This window comes from Astatotilapia calliptera, chromosome 16 (genome assembly GCF_900246225.1).
Source record: "Astatotilapia calliptera chromosome 16, fAstCal1.2, whole genome shotgun sequence".
In the NCBI taxonomy this organism is placed as follows: Eukaryota; Metazoa; Chordata; class Actinopteri; order Cichliformes; family Cichlidae; genus Astatotilapia; species Astatotilapia calliptera.
In genome coordinates, this window is record NC_039317.1 from 14,022,083 (window position 1) to 14,046,371 (window position 24,289).

The 24,289-nt window shown below is 40.2% G+C and overlaps 3 protein-coding genes across 5 annotated transcripts; 1 reads left to right on the plus strand and 2 right to left on the minus strand.

Annotated features, from left to right (window-relative positions):
* Nucleotides 1-9,193: 9,193 nt before the first annotated feature.
* LOC113008234 (uncharacterized protein CXorf21) lies at nucleotides 9,194-11,306 on the minus strand. 2 transcript variants are annotated; one of them, XM_026145518.1, is made up of 2 exons: nucleotides 11,200-11,306; nucleotides 9,194-10,432 (listed from the first exon to the last, which is right to left on the minus strand). In XM_026145518.1, the coding sequence occupies exon 2, from the start codon at nucleotides 10,428-10,430 to the stop codon at nucleotides 9,477-9,479; it is 954 nt and encodes a 317-aa protein (XP_026001303.1). In that variant the 5' UTR covers nucleotides 10,431-10,432; nucleotides 11,200-11,306; the 3' UTR covers nucleotides 9,194-9,476. The 2 variants fall into 2 exon arrangements, with proteins under 2 accessions (XP_026001303.1, XP_026001304.1); XM_026145519.1 differs by lacking the exon at nucleotides 11,200-11,306 and adding an exon at nucleotides 10,900-10,961.
* Nucleotides 11,307-11,418: 112 nt separating this feature from the next.
* On the plus strand, nucleotides 11,419-15,220 carry c9h13orf42 (chromosome 9 C13orf42 homolog). The gene is made up of 3 exons (XM_026145179.1): nucleotides 11,419-12,963; nucleotides 13,048-13,192; nucleotides 14,906-15,220. Exons 1-3 carry the CDS (start codon nucleotides 12,544-12,546, stop codon nucleotides 15,148-15,150), a joined length of 810 nt encoding a protein of 269 aa, XP_026000964.1. The 5' UTR covers nucleotides 11,419-12,543; the 3' UTR covers nucleotides 15,151-15,220.
* Nucleotides 15,221-16,881: 1,661 nt separating this feature from the next.
* rnaseh2b (ribonuclease H2, subunit B) lies at nucleotides 16,882-23,518 on the minus strand. Of its 2 annotated transcripts, XM_026145477.1 has the most exons (11): nucleotides 23,148-23,515; nucleotides 22,826-22,894; nucleotides 19,521-19,628; nucleotides 18,951-19,027; nucleotides 18,594-18,708; nucleotides 18,448-18,512; nucleotides 18,237-18,342; nucleotides 17,857-17,938; nucleotides 17,726-17,771; nucleotides 17,378-17,455; nucleotides 16,884-17,048 (listed from the first exon to the last, which is right to left on the minus strand). In XM_026145477.1, exons 1-11 carry the CDS (start codon nucleotides 23,209-23,211, stop codon nucleotides 16,938-16,940), a joined length of 921 nt encoding a protein of 306 aa, XP_026001262.1. In that variant the 5' UTR covers nucleotides 23,212-23,515; the 3' UTR covers nucleotides 16,884-16,937. The 2 variants fall into 2 exon arrangements, with proteins under 2 accessions (XP_026001263.1, XP_026001262.1); XM_026145478.1 differs by lacking the exon at nucleotides 17,378-17,455 and having other exon boundaries at nucleotides 16,882-17,048; nucleotides 23,148-23,518.
* Between the last annotated feature and the right edge of the window lie 771 nt (nucleotides 23,519-24,289).

Sequence of the window (24,289 nt, forward strand, 5' to 3'; positions counted from 1 at the left end):
ACACACGGGGATACCTTTTAAGCATACCCCTTTAGCATGTTTTTCATACTGCCAACTGTAAAATAAAGTTTTCTTCATCTTACAGTTCATCTATACTATTCCTGCAATGTGAAGCTGAATAATCGCTGCAACTTGTGTCTTTCCTTGTTCAAGTAAAGAATTTGTTTATTTGTATTATAACATATCTGAATATCTGCAATCACAGCATTTTAAGATGGTGAAAGGTGTACCCTTAGGCACCCTCCCTGATTCAGACCTTTCTTTCTCCACGTAAATGGCCTTCTTGACTCCCCGCTCAAACCAGCGTTCCTGTGTACATCCTCATCATTGAAAGAGTGTCCACTGGCCTCTAGGTGTAAATGTAGAGACCTAGCCTGACAAGGTGGCTCTTCTATGTTATGGCATCCACTTAAACAGAGGTTGTTTGGTTTCCCCGATGTATAAATCACAGCAATCCTCCTGACACTTACCAGCATACGCTACATTACTCTGTTTGTGTCGGGGAATCTGATCTTTTTTTTTGGCGCAGCGTGTTTTGGGGTTTGAAAGCCAAAGAGATGTAGTGTTTAGACAAAATGCATCTTAGCTGTTCCAATACTTCCAACACATAAGGCGTCACTCAGGATTTTCTTACTTAGGCAGCAGTTGTCCTTCTTCTCTGCTGGATCATCTGGCGCTTTCTTCAGGTGCCTTCCCAGCTTTGACAAATGTCCAGCTAGGATAATGATATTTACTCAGGGCCTTCTTGATATGATGTTCTTGTTTGTTTGATCAGTGGTTGTTGATCAATGGTCATGACAATTTGCATATTAATGACCAAGAGACCTCACAAACCATTGTTCATCAGTGGTGCTAGTTTCAGTCATCATGTAAATCTACTGTTTATAAGTTTGGGGAAACCTGCAGTCAGCTGAGACTGGGATTTTTGGGATTTCTTGTATGAATGTATGTGTGTGTGTGTGATTGGGTGACGAAGCTTGTAGTAGAAAAGCGCTATATAAGTACCAGGCCACTTACCATTTATACTCAACTATGGGCTTGTCTACCTGTCGCAGATTTCAGTAGCTTGATTACTGCCAACCTTGTCTTTCACACACTCACAACAGAGCGTCACTGACTTCACGCAACAAAGTAGCAACCTTCAGCGTTAAAAAATGAAGCTTGGCAGCGCTGAAACCAGCTGTTCCTGTACTTGAGGCTGGATCCAAGAACAAACAGACTCCCATCGTAACAGGAGAAAGAAGCCTGTTTATTCCATCATGGATGGTTTGGGAAGCAACTCTCTGTTTTCTCTCTTGGATCAAGTAAGGCCTGGCATTACTGCTTCTTAGTTGAGAGAATACATCTGACAGCCTTTGTTATGACTTGGGACCCACAGGAGAGGATCGGAATAGTGTTTTGAATATACCTTTGACCTTTGAGAGACACGATCTGTTTTCCATATCACGGTGATTAAAAAGCTTTTAGCAAGTCATCCTCAGCTCCTTAAAGGCCCAGCAGACACAATGAAACATCCCCTAGCAGTAGTGTCACTACTCGGCACTCAGAGTGTCTGGATGATCTGTCCAGGAGAAAAAAAAACAATGTTGTGTTGAAAATATATTGATAATATCCCATTTCACATGATTTGTACGAATCTATAAAACATCAAAATCAGACAAGATAGAAGACATCAAGATATTTGATGACTATACCCTAAGTTTTGAGTTAGAAAATCAGCTGTTCATCCAGCTGGAACATTGTAGGCTCAAGAAGAACACCATATCACCCAGAGGGAGATTGGTCAAAGGCTCCCCTGCTGATGGTGAACATTCTCCCAGAGATTGTGGAAACCTGTGTGTTGCTTAATAAGCCAGCCTGTGAAATGCAACTTCAGAAAATGTGAGCCAGTGAGTTTTTACTGCCTATTCCGGAGGGACCTACAACCTCTGATTCTGAATAACAAGAAAGTAGAACCCCATACTATTGAAATACATGAAAAAAGGGGGGGAAACTGAAAGTAAAAAGCCAATATAGTGCTAGAGACGTCTGCAGAGAGAGAGGAAAAAAGAGTTATGACAACAAAGTAAAGCATTCTGGGAAAAGAGGAAAGGCAACCACATCCTAATTAGAAACATCACGCCCTGGTGCACTACAGGCACGCTTGGTTGTCACTAGAAAAACTGAAAAGTTGTCTATCTGGTAAAGAGAAAGCTTCCAATTTATGAATTTGTGCATGCGCAGAATATTGCATCATTGCCTCCAGCTTTCATGTAACCATGAAAATACTTGTGCCTGATCAAAGGAAAAGTACAAAAGAAAAGATTTTTATGAAACACAAGTGCATCGGCGCAACCTGAAAGCAGCAGTGAATGAAGACGACTGTGGTGATACCTGCCAGTATACCGCTGGTAGCAAAGCAGATTCAAGCAGATGAAAGCACAATGTCAGCTGACACAAAGGATGCTTACAACTTCAAAAAATAAAATGTAAAAAATAATAAGAAATATGGCTGAGCAGAGACAAGAAGATTTGGAGGACACTGTGTCATCAGCCAGTCAAAGCAAGGATGGAAACATCTGTGTTTTTTAAACTCTCATCACACAACTTAGTACCAACACTTGCCATGCAGAATTAAACTTGAAGCACTATGTCTTTATCGTCAACCAGATACTGACCACAGAGCGCTCATTCCATCGTTTATGAGACAGTTTCCAGAACAGCAGTCACTGAATAACATTTCCCAGAACAGCTTTCACACATTTCATGGACTGTTTTGAAAATCAGATTGTATTCACATGAACTTGGACTGCATAGTATGATTTACCACAGGAGCTGCTGAGCCAGCTCTAAACTGCAATCAGGATCTTGTGCACATCCATCATACTCTGATGTGGCGCAGCCAGAAAGCAGTGCAGAAACTGACTACAGCAAACAGTGGAGAGCAAACAGAGCAGCAAGGACGAGGGGGGCTACATTCGATCACCTGTGATTAAGGTATTATGTAAGAACAAAAAAACTGCATCGTTACAGATATCCAACATCTTGTTTGGGATTTTTTCACCTTCCCTCCAGCCAAGGTTGAAGAGCTGTTTACACCAAAACTACCAGATACAGCAGCTTCTATCCTTAAACTATCACGCTCATACATAACTGACCAGTATCAAGATTTATACATTGAAGGCTCACTTTCATTCATGACGTACACTATATGGTCACTGTATATAGTATAATTGCTGACCATGTGCATTCCTTTATGGTCACGGTGGTACCCATCTTCTGATGGCTGCATGTCTCAAAGCTCCAACCATGTCAAACTGGTTTCTTCCACATGTGAATGAGTTCACTGTACTTAAATGGCCTACACGGTCACCAGATCTTGAGATGAGGTGGAGAGATGTGACAGTTTCACATCATGGATGTTGTGAAACTGATAAATGAGCAGCTGTAACTGGAAGGTCGCCGGTTCGATCCCCGGGCTCTCTGTCCTGGTCGCTGTGTCCTTGGGTAAGACACTTTACCCTCCCGCCTACTGGTGTTGGCCAGAGGGGGCGATGGCACGATATGGCAGCCTCGCTTCTGTCAGTTTACCCCAGGGCAGCTGTGGCTACAACTGTAGCTTGCCTCCACCAGTGTGTGAATGAATGGTGGCATTGTAAAGCGCTTTGGGTGCCTTGAAAAGTGCTATATAAATCCAATCCATTATTATTATAAAGAATTAAGGTTGTTCTGAAGTAGTAGCAACATGTGCCTAAAAAAAGTGTCTGACAAGTTGTGTAGTGTTTGCTATGTGAGCCGCCACACACAGCTGCACTCTGTATTCATTATCTTATTCATTATTATCTGTATATTGCTTGTATATTGTGTATTGTCTGCCAACATGTGCATTAGCATAGTAAGACACAGGTGTGTGTATAGCAGCCGTTACACACATGATAGGGCATGAGATTTGTATGGTTTGTTTATGTGCGAATTTCAGTATTTATTTGCATGCATATGATGTAGCCTGATGGGGTTTGCCCTCAGAAAGTAAATATTCAGCACAATGGTCAAACTTTTGGTTGTGTTTTGCTTCCGTTACTTTTTACATTAATCAATCAAAGAATACCGTCCATGAAAAATGTACAAGTTTCAAATAAAAAATGCACTTTGTATTTCTTTCCGTGTGTCTTATGCATTATTTTACATGCCAGTTTGAGAACCTATTGTTTGTAGCCTCTTTACAAACCAAAAAGTGAAATTATGTATACTTTTTTCCCCATTTCATTAAAGTCAAATGTTACTGGACTTGTGTGGAAGGATAGATAATAAAAAGACACTGTTGATTTTTTGCTCTGTAAGCTAAACCATCTGACAAACAAGTACACAAAGGATGCACAAACTGATAACAACAGAGATGATATAAGAAGGGGTGAAAGAAAATGTTCATCAAAATCTCCAGATGGACAGGTCAGTGTGTGCGCGTGCTGTCACTGACAGTGATCAAAGTCGTAATCAAAGACAAACACATGAGAACACAGTAGTGCTTTGACGAGTGGAGAAGAAAAAAAGAACCTCCAAAAACACTTTGAAGCTACTCTATCTGTGAAATTGAGGAATCTAAAGATGAAAAACAAGGATCGGGTCCACAAATGAATGTTATGTCTCGGAAATCAGAAATACATAATAAGCTATCCAGTAAAGGACAGCGTGTGGGGGAAAATCTGTTTTCAGAGCCACATGCTGTCCACATTCTGAGTTCTGTGATATATACTCAAACATGAACGCATTATGTTTTCCAGCTCTTTGAGAGCCAGATCCTGCTGCACCGCTGTCTCTCAAGGTCGCTCTCTGTCTGCTCCAGCTTAACCAAGGTCACCCGCTTCACTGCGGGCTCTCTGCAGCCTTGAGCAGCTAACCGACCAGGAAATGTGTGTTCTCCCGTTCCACCACGTATATCTCCCAGTGTCAATCAGACAGTTACAGAGCAGGGCTGCCATTTAATGTTCCTGCATGCTGCCTCTTGTTCATTAGGTCAATCCACTGAATATAATCTAAGAAAAAAAAAAGGCAATCGCTCAAGCGAAGTTGAGCTTCTGAACAAATGTTAATCGAATTAAGTGCTTCAATACACCAGCTGTAGTCTGAAATGCTTCCACTTGTGTGTGCGTTTACGTGTTTTCCTGCATGCGTGTGAGTCTGTGTGTAAATCTTTGAAGAACCCAAAAGATCTTGACTTTTAGTAGGCGCTAACAAATTATGAAAAGTCACAAAAAGAAATGTAAACATACGTGGCTGTTCCAATTAACAAGGCCGCATAGTAAAAGCTTTTTAAATAAAGGGAAGCCACAGAGTGCGAAAGGCATTAAAGCCACAATAGTGAGAGTGTATCCGGGACCTTGGTTTTGATATAAAATCCCATGGCCTTGCCTCCACTGCCCTCCATGTTAAAAGCTCTTTGTGACAAGGAAATTACTTTATGAACCTCTGAAAGACACTCCAACACTTCAACCTCCCCGTTAGTTTCATTGCTAGGCCATGAGAGAAGTGCATGTGCGTGCATGTGTTTTCACCACTCTCCGTCTGTCTTCTTTATTCATGTTTTCTCCAAAAACCATTCCTTCCCTTAAAGAAAAAAAAAAACTCCACATAGCAATTTTTTTGAACTCTTTGTCCTTCTACTTGTAAAGCATTTGAAACCAAACGAGTAAAATAAAATCTGTAAATTATAAATCTGCTGAGAAGAAAATGTAAATAGCGTGCATAATTTGTGTGAACGGTGAATTTGAGGGTCTCTAGGTAAACAGACTGTGAGATACTGCTTTATGTGGTGTTACCTTCAGCCCTTCAAACAATTCTTATAAACTCTGCTGGAACAACAGGTCTGTTTTTCTTCTTTTTTTTCCTCCAAGGTCTGTGGAAATTAGTTTATTTGAATGTGCTCACGCTGCCGGGCTTGGCATTGGGTGAATCATATTTATATGTGAGCGTTTGTGTTTAGGTCTGTAAGAACTTTGTTCCTTTAACATGTACCTGGAATGTTCAGTCCAGATAGAAGCAGAAATACCAAACATGTGTCTCTCTGGCCTTGAGACTTCACAGGGCTCCGACTGCGGCACTCAGCTCGGTAAACACATTTTCCTCCTGTGGCTTTCTGTTTGGAAAGGAAACAAGGAAGTTGATCAAACACTGGATCAGAAGGCCATGGCTACACTGGAGCCGCTGGTCTTTGAAAGTGGAGAAAAAAAGGGTGAAAAGAATGTGCAAAAACATTGTCCAGCCCTGCTAAAAATTATACATGTGCAATATTTTCCAAAAATAAATCTTGTGGTGTAGATATGCTTATCCTTATCTGAACAGATTTACACCCCAGTCCTGATGACATCATAGAGTCAGAGTAAAAGGGTGCACAAGATAGAGGACATTAACTGGCTGGATAGACACTGACTGTAAGGAGGAGGTGAAAAGGGGGAATAAAAGGTATAGAGGGGCAAAGCCATGAGGATTAAGTTAGGTGGCAATGCTTCCCCCTTGTGACTGATTATCAAACTGCAAGACTTACAAGAAAATCAGTGAAGCTCTTTTTTTGTAAGAGAATAAATAAAGATTTGAATGCCTGGAGCTATATCATGAAACCCAATTTGTTTAATTTCAGAATTTAAACAATTGTCCTGGGCTTTGAAATATACTGCTTAGATGCATGGGAAACACTCAATACTCCAAACATGCAGAAATTCACATTATATGAATAGTGCACAAGAAATTAATACTTGATAACATTTGGTTTTCAAACTAAATGTGATCATAAGCATTCCCATGTGTGGTTTCAAACATCATTTTAAGTTGAGCAAACAGATAAATGTCCAAAAAGCCTTCAAGTTCTTTCTGCAACATGACAACAACTCCAAAAAAAAATACAGTTACAGCCATATAAAAAAAAAAACAACCCTCAGCTAAACCCTCACAGGCTCGAGTACCCCTCCAAAGAAGGATGTGCCCCTGACAGAAGAATATGCCCCTCATAGCGTCGTGATCATCACTTAGTCTGGGATTACATGAGGGCAGATATCGACAAAAACTGTGTACAAGTACCCCAGGGTGAAGAGAACAACCTACCTGCCAATTATCCAGTTCTTTCAATGTCCACCTCAAAGAACTGTTGCTTTTTAAGGGCAACAATTTCTTACACCAGATATCAATTTTTGATCGCTTACTGACTTTCACCCAGCAAAGTGTGAAAGTTAAAGGAATAAAAATGAGCAAAAAAGCACATCTGAGTAAAATACATGGGCACAGATTTAAGTCAAGGGGAACTTTAACCTCACATCATGACTTTATTAAACCACCCTGAATTAAAGAAGCTTTAGAAATAAATATGTAAAGCTCCTACACAACCTTGCTCTACCATTGATTCAGCCAGACAGTTAGATAAGATTATCAGCGCTTTATGACTCCCGTTCTTCTCAGATTTTCTCTCAAGGAGAGTTTCAGAAGTAAGTTTAGGGAAAAGTTATCCATTAATAAGACAGAAAACTATTCAACTCAAAGACTGAGAAGTGAACAAAAGAGTAGCAGTAACTCAAAAACAGCACAAATGGAGCCAAACCCGTGAGTTAATTCAAGTCAGCTCGAGCTGAACTGCATACATACGGCAACATGTGTCACTCTCCTCACATCATATTCCAGACAAACTCTCCCATTTTCCAATCTCTCCCTCCAACAAATCAAACCTACTGTTAACACCCCAGCTCCCACCTGTAGGCTCTCAGCGGACGATTACTTATGATTCCACCGTGCACTGGCAAGGAGTGATGAGCACGCAACAAGATGAGAAACTATAACTACATTCAGCTACAATAACAGCTCATTTAAAATAAAACATAATAAGCGAAAGACACTGAGGCGTGGAAACATGATAAAAGAGGAATGACCTAAAGGACTGAGCTATAAAAAAAATCCAAGTATGATTTCTCAGAGATGTAAACAACTTTTTCCTGAAAGAAGCCAGTAACCGAGGATACTGGATAACATCTATTTGAGCAGGTAAAGAGAAGTCCGAGGTTAAACAACAGGTTATCAGTAAACGGCAGTGCGGCGGGGATGGAGGATGAAGCGCTGGGTCTGGCTGTGAATGGGTTTGCAGAAGATCAGAAAGGTTTGTGGGAGTAGGTCAGAACAGCGGGCAGTTAGACGGTCAGAGCCTTTTTCTACAGCTCACAGAGGAACTCCGAATCGTGCTTCAGGTGACTGATTTTTAGAGGGATCCTCTCTCTAATTACTTAAGGAGGCAAGAATCCGACCCCCCTAAAGTCATCATTTAAATGGATTTCAGAGTAGCCTCCAAAACCATGATCTATAGTATTTCATGCTAACATCAGAGAGTCAGACGATCAAAAGGACAATTATATAAACTAATTAGAGTCCTTAGGGGTTATTAAATATCTCTAATTGGCTACATAACACATAAAATGACACATAGAGATAGAGGGAGCATTCATAAGTCACATTATAATATAAGTAATTTCATCAAGGGTGGGATATTAATCTGTGGATGAGTCAGTAAGGGGAAAGGTGATCTGCAAGACAAGAGAATAAATGACATGAGATGTACAAAAGTGCCTTTGTTTTCTTTCAATGATTTTCAGCAGTCTTGATTCATCTTTGTCCTCATCATACAGCTGAGTTCAAGGAAGAGTGGAGGAGGCGGAAATAGTCAGCTCGTGGAGTTTTCTTTTCATTCTTATGGAGCAATTACACTCCTGGATGATGACTTTTGAATTAATAGAAAATCTGTTTCGTTAAAGCATGTATTCTCTTTTCATGTGCTGCTCAGACATCATGAAATCAAATTCTTTACATCTGCAGTCCTGATGGGGAGACTGGGGTAACAAACGACTCATGCAGCACTTGGTTACAGCTACATTTTTAGGTAACAGAGCCGATGAAGTTGCTGTGTGAAGCCTAGAATGACAGCGTGTTGATCGAAGGGCATTTCAAGGCTGCACTTTTGGATATTTGTTGCAAATTCAGTGTCTTCCCTCCTAGTTTCATCATAAACAGCCTTGTTTCCTTCGTGAAAAAAAAAAAGTCAAATCTAATTAATCAGTGATCATTAAGCATGCAAAATGATCTTAGATGTGGCTGCACATAATACATAATGAGGCAGCATGCTGTTTTTGATTTCATGTTGTTCTGCTAGACCATCGATGTTCGTTTGAAAAATGGGAAGCAGCGGTTTCAGTTTTCAGTTCCTGTTTTTATTTTCTTTAGAAAGTTAAAGCTGCACTAAAGACAGGTAAACACAGATCCCAGTGTCATCACTGCAAATTCAATTTAGGATGCATAAATACGGCACATTTTCCAGGTAATTACTGCATAATCCCACGTAGAACTCTCATTTAACATCTTCTCAAGAGCTAATAAAATAAAAATGTGGTTTTCAGTCCAATCCTGGGTTTTTTCAGTGTTGTACTGAAATGAAAGGCAGTATTGAATGAAGGAGTTCCTTGACAGTGGGGTCACTCATTACTCTCTGTGAGTTGCTCCCTGGATGCCTCATTAGAAATCTGCAGAAAGGGAGTACTGATCTCACTTGACTGCATATCACCAGCGACTCGCAGGAAGCAGCTCAGGACCATGTCCTTGGCCAAGCCGGCCTCCATGTTGCCCTCCCGGCTGAGCTGCAAAGTGATTTGGTCCAGGCTGGTGAGGACCAGCTCTGAGCCCAGTAAAGGGCAAATGGCACTTGCGTCAGAGTCTGAACCAGGGGCTCCTTCTCTTGCCATATTCTCCATCATGTATTGCTGATACAGATCCAGGAGTTTTTGCTCCAGGTAGTGATTCAGAAGGGAGTTGGAAAATGGACCTTCATGCTCCTGGAGCAAAAAGCTCCGATCACGGCCGCTCCCCAGTCTCCACCGATTCGAACCTCCCCTCAGTGGAAACGGCATCCCATCCCGAGCTTCGTGTCCTTGGAGGGAATCTTCCACAGCTGGGGGCACATCACAAGACTGGATAAAGGGACCGACATCCGGTACATTGGCACACACCCTCAGCTCGCAATTATTAGCTGAGAGAGGCAGCACTTGGTCACCTGCAATATGAAGGTCACTGTAGTTTTTGCAAAAGCTCTGACAGAACGAGGGAACCAAGAAAGGGGTATCGCCACCTGAGTGAGCTTGGGCCGGGATCTCTATCTCTCGAGAGATCTGCCTGCCTAGATGAGCTCTCTGAAGATTTAAGGACTGCAAAGGAGAAATGTACAACTCAGCTGAAGCCCTTCGGTTGTCTGTAGTTATCTGCTCCGGGGAATTGTGATGAACAAGCGGAGCATGTCTGGTGGAACCTGGTATGAGGGCAGCAGCTGCTTTCTGTGACCCATAAGAATTCTGGAAAGCTGGCTTAGAAGGAAGGGAGTCCAGCTCTTCAAATTCACAGTAGGTCATGATCAGCAATCTGCCTTCACAAAGCATGGCTGCAAGAAAGAGCACATATTCAGAAGATGTATGCAGTGAGAGTAAAGGGAATTTAACATGTGATACGGATATATATATATATATATATATATATATATATATATATATATATATATATATATATATATATATATATATATATATATATATATATATATATATATATATTTATTTATTTATATATTTGCAGCACACATCCCTACAGGCTTTTATTTAAGTGCATACAAACAGTATGCATTTGAATAAAGGCACCAAAACGGGACATAAGCAACACTGAGAGAACATTTTGCATAAGCATTATAAGAAGCATCAAACTATTTCTGCTGCACAATTGATCCCTGTTGAAAAGTCTTTGCAAACTATTTCAAAATTTAATTGGAGTTTAAGAAGTTACATGTAACAGAAGAATATGTTGGTTTAACACTTCCAAAGACTGTTCATCTATTAAAAAGAATGATCTTCCTACCTCAGATCTGAGTCACAGAAAAGCTTAAAACCTGTATTTTGGCACTAAACGTCCTAAAGCGGTTCTCTCAAAAGTCTGTTTTGGAGTCTGAACCTGGCTGTTGTTTTATACAACCCAAAAAGGAAGTGGGACTATCCCTTTTCACCTTGATCCCAAGTCTGCAAACTTCTGCTCTCATCATTAATGCATTTCAGCTTGTAATCTTTACAACTAATATGTTGTTTTCACTGGATTTAGCTGGTATTTTCCCTGATTATTTAAACCCTTTATACCTGGCAAACCTAAATAAGACGTGCCTACCTCCACATCAGATTTCCTTCTTGCACTATGAGGTAAAATGGTAGATGCTGGATGACAGCAAGGCGAGATGTGCGCTGTAAAAAGAAACCATTGATGTTTCATTTCCTCACAAAGCAGGTGTACAACTGAGCTTTGCATAAAAGCAGAAAAGAAAGTCGTGTTTAATATGATAAAAATACAAGGAAACAGAAAGTTCCAGATAACTGATTCCTGTTTTCGTTTTATGGCAGATCACACCACAAATGTTTGAAGTACCTCAAAAATTTCACAGCGTTTCTTTATTAATTGTTGATTGTTTTTAGCTTAAACAGTTTTTTCCCATCCTCTGAGTTCACAGCAAAGCAGAATTGGTAACTTCACACTCAGTTATGTGACCACAAATAATCATTTCCTCCTTGATGCTTTGCCTATTCTTCAGGCACTGAACTGTCAAAGTCACTTGAGCCCAGAGGCTTTGATGGTCGTGAAATAGTTTCTTTTTCCTCACTTGACTCAAGCTTTGCTGTAGTGCAGCTATACACTGAAGTCTAAATCAGATATGTGGTGAAAGTGTTGAGAGGTTTCAGGTGTTATTTATGGCCTGGATTTTTTCGAGATGAAAGCCCCTTGTCGGCTTGAAGGACTCCTTTCTGTCCAGACTTCCTCTGCTTGTGATAGGGAACTCCAACAATAGCAGTGCATGAAACATGAGAGAAAGTTATTTCTTATTAATGAGGAAAGGAAACCTAATATATAACAGCATAAACTCATGAGGCTGTTAGGTTGTTCATGCAGCTGAATTATAAGTCTCGAAAGCACAAAATACCACCAAAGTCTAAACGAGTAAACCCATGTGTAACTGCAGCTTTCTGCTTCTGATTATCTTTCGTTTTCTCTGGTATCAGGTGTGTAAACAGGTGGCTTCACAGCTATAGTCGCTAAAACTAAAAGGTCCAGAGTTTCATTGGTGGCTGTAGTTATTTTGTCCACTTAATCTCCTGTGGGTTAAGATATCTGACACAGGTCTGCTGCTCAGTAATGGGAGCGCAAAGTGTAGAGTTACCAACCCGTTGCTACAGCAATGTTGCTGAGCAACATCCGATAACATTAAGGACATGCTGAGATCAGGTTAGACACCTGTCTCACGTCTGCTCTTGTAGCACAACAAGGTAGCAGTTTGGCAATTTCAGCACCCTGGACAGCTTCTGGTCCCGTTGAACAGCTCCAGCAAAGATGTGATAAGGACTCCCATAAAGGACAACAACTGTTTTTTGTTGGTTTGTACTTTTTTTGTATATGGATAAATGGTGTGCAAAGGGGAACTGGAGAGCAGGTCTGTCAACATGACATACTGTCCTTAGAGGAATGTTCAGAAAGATCAATAATGTGTTCCGTCCCAACCATCATGGACAGAGAGGTCGGGATGGTGGTGGTGGTAGTGGGTGTCGGGAAGAGCAGGACTACCACAACGCTTGCACTGTCAGGCTGGTGCGCAGCACCTCCATGCTCGTTGTAGGAGAGAAAACTCAGGCAGCTGCGGGCTCGACTTTAAAACGGAGCAAAAGCACAGTGAGCATCGAGTCGACCTTGTACTATTATCAGAGACAAGAGGACAGGATATGGCTGTACTCACAGAATCAGAACTGCCTTGAATACCTGGAAGCGCTTGTGGCTCTGCGGAGGCAGTACATGAAGAGTGTGAGCGACTTGAAGGGTACAGACGCAAAGGCCACAGTTTCTTCCAAGAAGAAGCCTGCGCCCTCGCCGCCTAAAAAGGAGGGACCGGTAAGCTTAAACCAAGCAGCCAATATCACATGGAAGGAAATATCAAAAATGTTTTCTTTTTTCTTCTATCATTTTACACCACAGATATCAAGAGCCAAACCCTCAGCACCCCCAGTTCCAACTGAGGACGACACTTTGCAGTTCTTTGATGCGGTCATTGCCAGCTGTGACAGCGAACCTCTGCGCAAGCCATACAAGGATGATGGGCACGCAGACGTGGATTTTATTGGTGAGTTTGAAATTCCAGCATTTAATTTGAGTAATGCTGGAAGTGAGAGAGGATCATTGAACCTTAAGACAACCTGGAAACCTACGAGCAGTGAAGTCACCTACGTGATAAAGCCACCAACAGCTTGTTTGGATATTCTGTTTTGGATGTGATGTGAGACTTAAACTGCAAAAGCAATGATTAAATTGGTTCGGTCAAAATCAGAATATTTACTGTGATTTGCTAAACGTGATATAGGCTTTCTGTTTCACAGCAAACTGCCCTGCTTACATTCATGCATTCATAAGCCACTGATGCAGCTGACTAAGTTAAACATGTAAAAAGGGCTTTTATGCCATTTTTGAATGCACGCACCACATGGTCAAAGGTGCTTGATCTTTAAGTAGGCTACCCTAACGTCTTCTTGTTGTGGCTTCACCACAGCAGATCATCTGCCTCCATCTTCCCTATTTCCCTAACATCCTCCTCTGTCACACCAACCCTCTGCATGTCTTCCTTCACTACATCCATGAATCTCTCTGGGTTTTTCCTGGTTTCTTCCTGCCTGGCAGCTCCATGTTCAACATCCACTATCCCTCCTCAACTACACAAGGTTAATTCAACAGTCGACGTCGTGTATTTTGCAGATTTAGATACAAAACATGATAAACTATTAGGTTCACTCCTCCACCAAGGCCTCACCAATCTCTTATTTTCCAATTAAATGATACGGATCCAATTTTAAATGCGGTCTGCCTTTACCCATGATCACTTTTTTTCTTTTTTTTCCGCATTATGTTGCTGAACGACTGATGGCACTAAAAAAAGGCCCATCTCTGCCCACTCCAGACATGTAAAAACAATGTAATCAGAAAAGGTGTGTATTGGTATCAGTATTAAGCTTATTGCTTGTAGCAGTAAAGAAAAATGCTTCTAAAGATTTATCTTTGTTTATCTTTATCTGATGAGTTTAAACACAAGAGCAGTGGTGCCACACTGAATTAAATGCAGCAATTGTTATTAAACTATGTTAATTAGACCGGTAGACATAATTTGGGAGATATAAATATACACTGACTGAGCTGTTTGAGGCCAGATCCATAATTTCAGTTCAGCTGCTGCTAAGGATTAGATTCATTCATCCTGGAGAGGTTTACAAAACAAATATATCAAATATCAGGCTTTCGTGAATCCTTTCACGGAGGCTGTTTAAACCCGGTAAACATGGATGACCCAGTAGCTCCACAGTGTATTGGTTTACACATTTATTTAACAAGGGAAAAATCCCCAGCTCATTCCCAGGAGGACACACCCCTGTGTGGTTGTGTCATGAATGGCACCTGGAGTACAGATCTGCCAAATCAAATATGCAGAGCTACCTATTGTGGCAGGTCCTTGTGAAGGGAGCAGCTAAAAGCAGCTCTTTAAACACCTACAACCCAGTGAAAATATTCTCATTAATAAAAGCCATGAGTACAAGTCAAGAAAACAGTAAAACAAAGTAGTTGAAACACTGAGAATTCCAGCTTGAGCTCACCCCATTGCCAACTCAACCTCACAGGGAAAGTATGAAATAATGAAAATAATGATTATTTTACGTTAGGCTTTGAAAGCTCCTTTCAGACAGCGCATCGATGCTAACAGCAAAGCTTTTCTTTCAACTAGCTTTAATTATGGCTGCCACTTGCACATATACTAAATGCTTCCTCGGGTTCTTGTCATTTCCTCCCACAGTGGCCTCCAGCTCGGCCGAACATGACCTCCACTCTAACTGGGTCTTGCGAGTTCCTCGAGTCTCAGATGCTTCGGACCAGACAGCAGTTCCTGACTGTGCCAACGAAAGGATCCCCACGAAGAAGAAACAGAGCGGGTCTACGAGCAGCAGGCTGCGACTTCAGAGAAACCCGATCCACCTGCCCAAAGTGGTGGAGAGCGCATTCCAGACACTGCGCTTCAAGCCCAAATTAAAGAAGCAATGAAGCTTAGTGGACATTGAAATCAGTAGCACTGCCACACTGATCATTTGACACCAGTAAAATAAATAAATAAAGCTGTGCAGACAATTACTTAGTTTTTAATAAAGAAAATAATTTTATTAAAGCAAAAGCAGCCAGCTGTTGAAATATATTTTAACCCTTGTGTTCTAAAATTTCGCTTTTCCTTGGCAGAGACTTGAACATGTCACAGTAAGAAATGCACAAGTGATAATATTTCATATTAATAAGGATTTCACTCTGTTAAAGTGTCCTTTTGGTGCACCTCTGCATTACAGTGTCAACCCCAAATAACTTCATATTGAAAAACACAGCAATCATGACACCAGGGCCATTACATATTTATATTTCAACATTGGATGTGCTAAAGCAGCAGAAGACCACAACAGGTGTCACTCCGGTCAGTTAAGAACAGGAAACTGAGGCAGCAGTTCACACAGGCTCATCAAAACATGTTTAGAAAGATGTTGCCTGGTCTTGATTTCCACTACCACATCTAAATTTTTGGGTCAGAATTTTGTGCAAACAATCTGAAAGCATGGATCTATCTTGCCTTGTATTAACAGCTGCTGGTAGTGTAATTGTGTGGGGGATATTTTTTCCTGCTGCTTTAAACACCACAATTTAACAGGACTATTGCTATTGACCATCACTTTGTGACCTCAGTTACCCATCCTCTGAAAGCAATTATGTTAAAAAGACTAAAAATGAAGGTACCAGACGGGCCTACAGTCACCACATCCCAGTCCTTTCGAGCACCTTTGGGATGTGGTGGAACAAGAAATTCAAATAACAGATATTCAGCAAGCAAATCTGCAGCAACTGTGTGACAAAATCACATCAACACGGACCAAAATCTCTGAGGAATCTTTTCAGCACCTTGTTGAATTGATGCCACTGAGAATTTAGGAACTTCGGAGGGCAAAATGGGCTTCGATCTAGTACCAGCAAAATGCATGTAATAGTGTCCAAGTGAGTACTGATTTCAGATACATATCAATTTGATGACACTTGATGACACTAAAGATCCAACTTGGATCATTTTTGTATACTCTAAAATAAAAGATCAGGAAATTCTTTTGATATCGTGAAGAATTTTTTTTTAAACCTATCTTTTAATGTCTATTTTAAACTGAACAAAGTGAGGGTTAAGTATTGTGTTTGATACAGAATTTTGTACAGTAGTGTACAGGTAAGACCCAAGGAAAGGTTGGAGTCCTCTGAGGTATCAAAACCAACTGAAAAATGTAACAATGGCTCCTTTCAAAGTCAGAGCGCTTCATGTGAGAGAGAAGTTCAGCAAGTCCAAGGACTGGGCTGTGTGAATAGCTCAAAACCAGCCAAAGTTATTGTATTTATCATTGCTAAAGTTAAAATAGTTGTAAACATGAAAAGTCAATAAAACACAATCTACCTGACCTAACTTTTATGGTATACAGCGAGTGTTGCATTATTGGTTTTATTTTCCCAGGGTTACAAATACCTGTCACTCAATTTCAGGATACAGAGGATCTGAATGAATGTTTAGGTACTAAAGTAGGATTAAAGAAAGTCTTTGTGTAGTTTGTGGTTGTTGCAAAAGAAGTATGCAGAAACTTAAATGAACCCATATCATCTGAAATGTTTTTTTAAATATTATATATTTATCCGTTTAAAAGGAATGCTAAATTATGTGCCACGATCCCTTTACCTTCAAAGTATTTAAAAAGAAAGTACTTTCAAATACTTTTTTTTCTTTATTAGAAATGTCACAAATCAAACACAAACAGCATTCATTTCTTTTCTGCTTTGACCTTGGGGCTGAAAAAGGACGACATGGGCTTCATGCCTGTCTTGTCCACCTTAGCTAGACTTTTCTGAGCTGCCGTCATCTTCTTGGGCGGCTGAAATGCAAAAAAGGAAAATCAATATAACACAACGCCCTTGTGTGGAGACAGCAGGAAATTAATTACATAACATCAACTTCAATTAAATCTACAAGGTAAGGGCCACAGCCTTGTGAATACACGATGTACACCAGGCTTGAAGAAAGCGATCGCCAAACAAAAACTGCACGAACAATCAGCGTCTTAAAAAAACACACAAAGAAAGAAAAAGAAATAGAAAAAGCTAAAATAACAGCAAGCTTTGGTCATTATCATGTAATTACAACGAAGATAAAACCACCAGACGCTCCACATGCTTTAGTCTATTCCAGCAGACATACACTCACTTTGCGCGCAAAATCTGCACTGTTGAATTTGGTGTAGTCTTCTCCAGCCTCCACCGGCTTGTCTGAAAGTTTCCGCTTCTGCCAAACGAGGAAGTAAGACAGGCTTTTCATGACTAAAACCACCAAGCTATTTTTCCACAGAACCACCACTACAAGCTCTAATGTCCTCACACTATAAGCAAAGTTAACCCCACACAAGCGCAGGCAGAGGATTTCCCCTGTGAAACATGCAACACTTTACAGTAAGGTGGATGAGTGCATGAAGAGTGCACGGCATCTACGACGGCAAGCAGAACTGAAAACATGCAACACCACATATATTTGCACCTAAGTGGGAAGAGCTCATACCTTAGAAGGAGGCTCGGTCTCCTTTGGGCTTGTGAGCTCTGGTAACCTATGAAGCACAATAAGAGATGTGCTTGATCTGCAGTGGCGTTAATACCATTACTCATTAAGATGTTCATCATTCATCAACTTACCCCAAGTGTGTGAGGAGGGCTTTGCTCAGGTCTTCAGTGATATACTCTGATATCAGGCCGTGGGAATACCGTATGAAGTCCTCTGTATCGTTAAATAAGAGATACAAATAACCAAAATCGCCCTGTTTGATTATTTCTGTATTTCTTTATGACCGAGAGATTTAAAAACTTAAGGTCAGGGAATTGTTTAAGTGATCTGTGAGTCAACATAATCTATAAACAAAAACTTTGCAGCGCTACTGCCATCTGCTGGTCAACAGTCTTCCTAGGAAGAAACTATTTAAGCCCAAATATGTCTTCTCGGGTTAAGAATGAGGCAGAAAATTCAGATGGTTGAGAAATGGGAATCATCTTAAAAGCGTTAAGTGGTCTTAAGTTACCCTCTTGGTTGTCTGTCTCTGACTTTACTCTGACATATGTTGAGGACTTCACTCCTTCTCCCACAGAGACATTTTTTTTCTTTAAGGCAATAACTGTCCTCTCCACCTATTAAAAATACATACATAAAGAAAATGTGCAGCATGTGCAAAAAATAAGCATGCATTTTCAGTGTTGTATTGCATTGAGCAAAAATAGATTTTCAATAAATACCTTTTTCTTTAACCAGTTCATGGTTTTCTCTTGACTGTATCGATGATACATCTGGCTTTCCACCTCTGGAACACAACATTTGGACAAAGCATCCAGCTTGACCTTGTAGCTTCATGAATCATAGTATCTTTAAAAGTAAAATTCACCTTTTTCCTCAGCGATGTGGTGCAAGGAGGCCAGGGTACGAGCGCAGCTAAGCAGCCTCGAGCAAGCTGGGAATTCTTCATCTTTAACAACTTGATCCACACGCTGGAACTTTTCCTGAGCAACACATTAAGGGATGAAACAGTCAGGTCCACACGTTTTTTTGACAATGACATAATTTTTGTAATTTTGCCTCTGTACACAAAAACTTATAATGTATTCAATATAGTTAAATCCATGCAAGTTTTTCTGAACTTCCTCTACTGTTCTGTGCCTTATGAAACAATATCTAATGTCTCTGTAATGCTATGCTGAAATTGAAAAATGTTTCACTTAATTGTATGTAAGCCTCTTCTTACCTCTTTGCCAGATTTGATCAAATATGGCAAAATTAGAAAGAGAGGATCCAAAGGTGTTACAAAGATCAGTCTCCCATCTGATTAAAAAAAGAGAGAAAGACAACTGGTAAAGCAAAGACACGTAATTAGCATCTGATTAAATTTTGCTATAGGACAGCAAACTAAATAACTGCGAGACATCAGCTGAAAATTCATACATTTTTCTATGACTTAATCAATAAATTGTTGATTAAATAAAAAGAAAACTATTACAAATACAGTTAAACTGCATCGCAGTATGCAAACCTGTGAATCACAGACCTGAGCTGTCAGCTTGGTGTATGATGTCATGTTATAGGTAAGCTGTATGTTGAATCCATTTGTCAGTATTTATGTCCAATGTAAAAGGAGCTTCTGAATAGATCATTTGGCTTCTATGGACTTCAACCAAGCTGGAATAAGCCCTGATTGCAAAACTCTTCCCATCAGACAAATATAGCTGATGCAGATTCAAGATAAAATGAACCGACATCATAGCTGTGTGTGTAATTATGATCAGACTGATTCAGTTTACTCTGGAATGAGACCCACCTCTCTGCACAGCCTGGCCAACAAACCAAGAGTGGAAATCATCCTCAAATGCTTTGACCTCATACAGCATCACATCCCCACAACCCAACATGTACAGAGATGCTGCATCTGCAGGATTTTAAAAAAAAAAATTAAAAAAGGAGGAAATGTGTTATTTCAGTTCTGTTTCTGCAGTTTACAAAACACAGAATTAGCCCAGTTTAACACCTGATGGGAAACGTGAAAAAAAAATCTATTTTTGAGGTTCTGTTTTAATCCAATCCAACTTTATTTATATAGCACTTTTAAAAACAACAAAGTTGACCAAAGTGCTTTCCAATAATAAAACAGAGATAACAGTTAAAAACCATATATTAAGCATACAATGAAATCAATAAACAAAATAAATATATAATTGAAAAAGAAGATAAAAATAAATCAATGTGAGTTTTAAATGTGAGTATGGATGCTTGTGTCCGCCATTTAAAAAAAAAGTATTCATAACTCGAAATTTCGACTTATTTTCTCATAATTTCGACAGTAGTAACTCGAAATTTCGAGTTAGCTCTGCCAATCAGTAATCTACGCACTCAAAACTGGATTGCAACAAATTGGCGCTTTCAAGAGTACGTTTGCTGATAGTAACGCATGTGATTCAGCTAATAACACCAGGATTTCATAATTTGTGAAGCCACACTGAAAATAATCAGCAATTTGTGCATTCATGACTGGCTGTAATACTGGTAGCTTAACTGTAGCATTTGGAGCTGAGGGCTTCAGCTTCCGGATAACAAGGAAATGACGTCATTCACGTAGATAACTGATTGGCAGCGCTAACTCAAAAGATAACTCGAAATTTCAAGTTATGGATACTTTTTTTTTAGTGGTGGAAATGGGTTTCCATATGTGAGACAGTTTTACACCCCAATTTCCCACTCCACTGATTAGCCCTTAATAACACAAAGGAAAGTGGGAAACATCTCAAGGATTAGAAAAGTTTTAGATGACCAAAAATTGAAAAAAAAAATGTTAATTGTACAGAAAGCAGTTTTTCTACACCACTGTTTTTAATTCTTAAAAAAGTTAATACAATCAATCCCTACATGTACACCACCTAACTTCCAACCCTTCTGCCTGTTGAAGGGACAGTAACTATTTTGTCCACTATTTGGACAATACTGTATTCCAAGAGGTACTGCTGGAATACATTATTGCTACCAGAATCCTGCTTGGTCTGGAGTTCAGTCTATAGCTAGCTAATGACCCAAAAGATTAGAAGACAGAATGATGAGTTTCAAAGCAGAAAAACTGGCCCAGATTCAAGATTTCAGCCTGACTGACCTGCTTTGGGTTCATCTGGACAAAAGCAACACAAATTAGCAAGTGCAACACACCTGCAGAAGCACTGAAACAAAAATTCAAACATTATTGTGTGTTTGCTTGGAGAATTAGTGAAAATTTTGTAATTTAATTTTCTATCATTCTTTTTATAAGATATATACTTGTTTTTAATTTCACAGTATATTGAGACATGACACTACATGCTAATCAAGATCAAGTGGCTTTATTGTCATTCGAACCATGTGTAGTGGTACAGTACACAGTGAAACAAGACATCATTCCTCCAAGACCATGGTGCTACATATGACATATAACAGACAATCAACACAGGACTGCATGAAGTGCAATGTACAAAGATTGCAACAAAAACAAAGACAGTGCAACACCAGAGAGAACAGAACGACACAGACACAACAGTGCAATAGAAATCTGCAAAAGACTCAGTATTGTGCAAAAATTCACTTGGTGTATGAAGGAGTGCGTGTGTGTGTGTGTGTGTGTGTGTGTGTGTGTGTGTGTGTGTGTGTGTGTGTGTGTGTGTGTGTGTGTGTGTGTGTGTGTGTGTCAGTCCAGCCTCAGCAATTTTGATTATCAATTAAAAATCAATGAACTGCAACTGAATTAAAAAAATAAATAAATCACACATTAGAAAACAAAAAGGCATAATCCATAAGTCCAAACCAACAAGTAACAAAACAAGTGTGTGAATATAGACATTACCCTGCTAAGTGTTCTGGGTTGGCACAGGTTATGATTTAGTGACATCTTGTTGAATTTTAAGTTAATATTTAATTAAAACAAAGCATCGCGAAGGCCCACGGTGGGTGTTGACGCGATGTGATTTCTGCCCAGTGCTCTGAATGTCAAAGTGAAGAAATTCAATGAAGCGCGGGTAAACGGCGGGAGTAACTATGACTCTCTTAAATCAAAAGAAGCAAACAGTGGTCAGATTTTCTTTTACAAAGCTGCTCAGAGCTGATGTTAAAGTTTTCTCCTTTGTTAGTTTAACTGCTCTCAAATCTCTTGCAGCAGCTACGTGTTGATCTCAGAAGTCGGGAAAGAGCATGCAGTGAGGCTGGACGTTATGGTTGCACACTATGTTCTGTGATGGTAACACACAGTAAGAACAGAAAGAGTTTAAACTAAACCAAACATAGCAGGATGTCAACCCAGAGCCACCCACACAAAACTTTAATCTACTGATATACGTTCAGTGATCAGCATTACTTTAGAAACACAGGCTTGTAAAGCCCGTAATCTGCTGTTATCGATAAGTTACAGCCTTCTTCTTCTTCTTAGCATTTGCACAGTATCTTGACAATTTAAAACATCCTGTCTCAGAGTGATGCTGAAAGATTTATTTATGCATTTACTGGTTCTAGCCTAGACTCCTGTAATTCATTATCAGGTTTATCTCATAGCTCCCTGAAAAGCCTTCATTTGATCCAAAGCAAGAGTATTGACAGGGACTAAAAAGAGAGACTTTTATCTCTCCCACATTGGCTTCTCTTTATTGGCTCCTTGTTTAATTAAGAATCAAACTTTAAATCCTTTTCCTCTCATACAGGGTCTTAAATAATCAGGTCCCATCTTATCCTAAAGGCCACGTAGTACTATATAAACCAAATTGAGCACATCACTTTCAGACTGATGATTTACTTGTGGTTCCTAGGGTATTTAAAAGTAGAATGGGAAGCAGAGCCTTCAGCATTCTGGTCCCTCTTCTGTGGAACTAGCTTCCAGTTTGGATTTAGGAGACAGACACCCTCTCTACTTCTAAGATCAGGCTCAAAACTTGATAAAGCATACAGTCCAGGGTGCCTAGACTAATGGCACATAGTTTCTCGGTGTGCCAGTTTCTCTTATTTCCATTGCATTTTATATGATAGAAGTTTAATTTCATCTAAAGGTTTACTCACTTAATGATAATGACATGAACACCAAGTTTCAGAGCTAGACCAAAGTATATAAAGACACAATCAGACCTGTTGATGGATTCCTTAGTCTCACAAAAACTGGATCACCGTCGTGCTTGTGTGTGTCGATGGCAGAGTCTGCAGACATCAAAACAGACACCACATGATAATTCACCACTATTTCTCCTTCTTATTCTTCTTATAACAAATATGCCAAGCTTTAATTTATTATTATAGCATGTAGTTTAAGACAAGAGCATGGCAGCCTCCATAAAAGCTCACAACACCACCAGCAGTTACATCAGTTATTACACCTATCAACGCTTAATAACTGCTTGCAAAGTGCGCAGCAAGCTAGCTCAGTTAGCTCATACTACACTCTCTAACCCACCTGGAGCGATGACAACCCAGCTGTCATTATCTACGTTTGACGTTCGCTTCTTTTTAGTAGCCATGTCGTATAGTTGTGTTAAGCGCGTAAGTTAACTTTTTTTTAAACTTAAAAACAGTGCTGGCCTACTCAAGAGCGTGCTCAGAAAGCTCAGAAAAGGCGCCTCTCTGCGTTCACTTCCGGTTTGTGTCACACGGGACAAAAGATTGCATTGTTTATCCGCAGTTGGCTTATTTTCTGTCCCTTTTGGAGGGAAAGTCTGGTCGTTAAAAAAAATAAATGGATGCCGGGGTGTCAAGAGCTCAAAACAGTGGAACGTAGACTTTTAACTTTAACCTTTTACACACTTGCTGTTGTAGTAGTGGTACGTTCCGCGGTGACGTCAACCAGCGTGTAAATTCGCGGTAGAGCCGCTAGAGGTCGCCCAACAACTTTTATTAGAATTCCTGTAATAAGATGATATTTGTCTTCCACAGTTTACCTACCAGATCCTTACCTGATGGGCTGTTTCTGAAATTCTCCAGTTTTGAGCCTCTGCTCTCAGGTGCAAGATGTTTGGTGGCCGGTTTGTCCTTTGGCACACTGGCACGTAACAGATTGGGCGATCCATCTGTCCTTCAATAAGAGGAAGGCATCTCTCACGCTCTCTCAGGATATGACAGTGTGTGTCCCAGTTGGTTTTCAGTGAGTCACTTGTTTTGTTTTGATTCTCTGTTTTTTTACACTATTTGCGAGCATCCTCAGATGGGGATGTGTAGGATGCTAGTGTGTGTTTTCAACCCTCTTATTAGATAACAATAGCTGTGTCATCGATTTGTTTAACTGTTCAGGGGTCCCTGTGATATGTTTATGTAGGGGTTTTTTTTAGCTGTTGATTTCCCTGTCTTCTAAAGACACCCACAGCACAGCCCATTAACAGGTTTTTAATTAGCTTGTTTTGGTAATGAGGAAGGGAGGGATTTGTGTGCTGGGTGACTGAGCTTTTAAAACATCACCGCTCAGCGTCCCTGTGGGAGCAGCATGATGTAGGGGAAAACTTGAGTCTCCACATGGTAACCTATGGGTTTATGTTTTTCCCTGCTTGTGCATTTTCGTGCCACCTCTTTGGGCATTCTCTGCTCTTTTGTGTCGTTTTCCTTTTT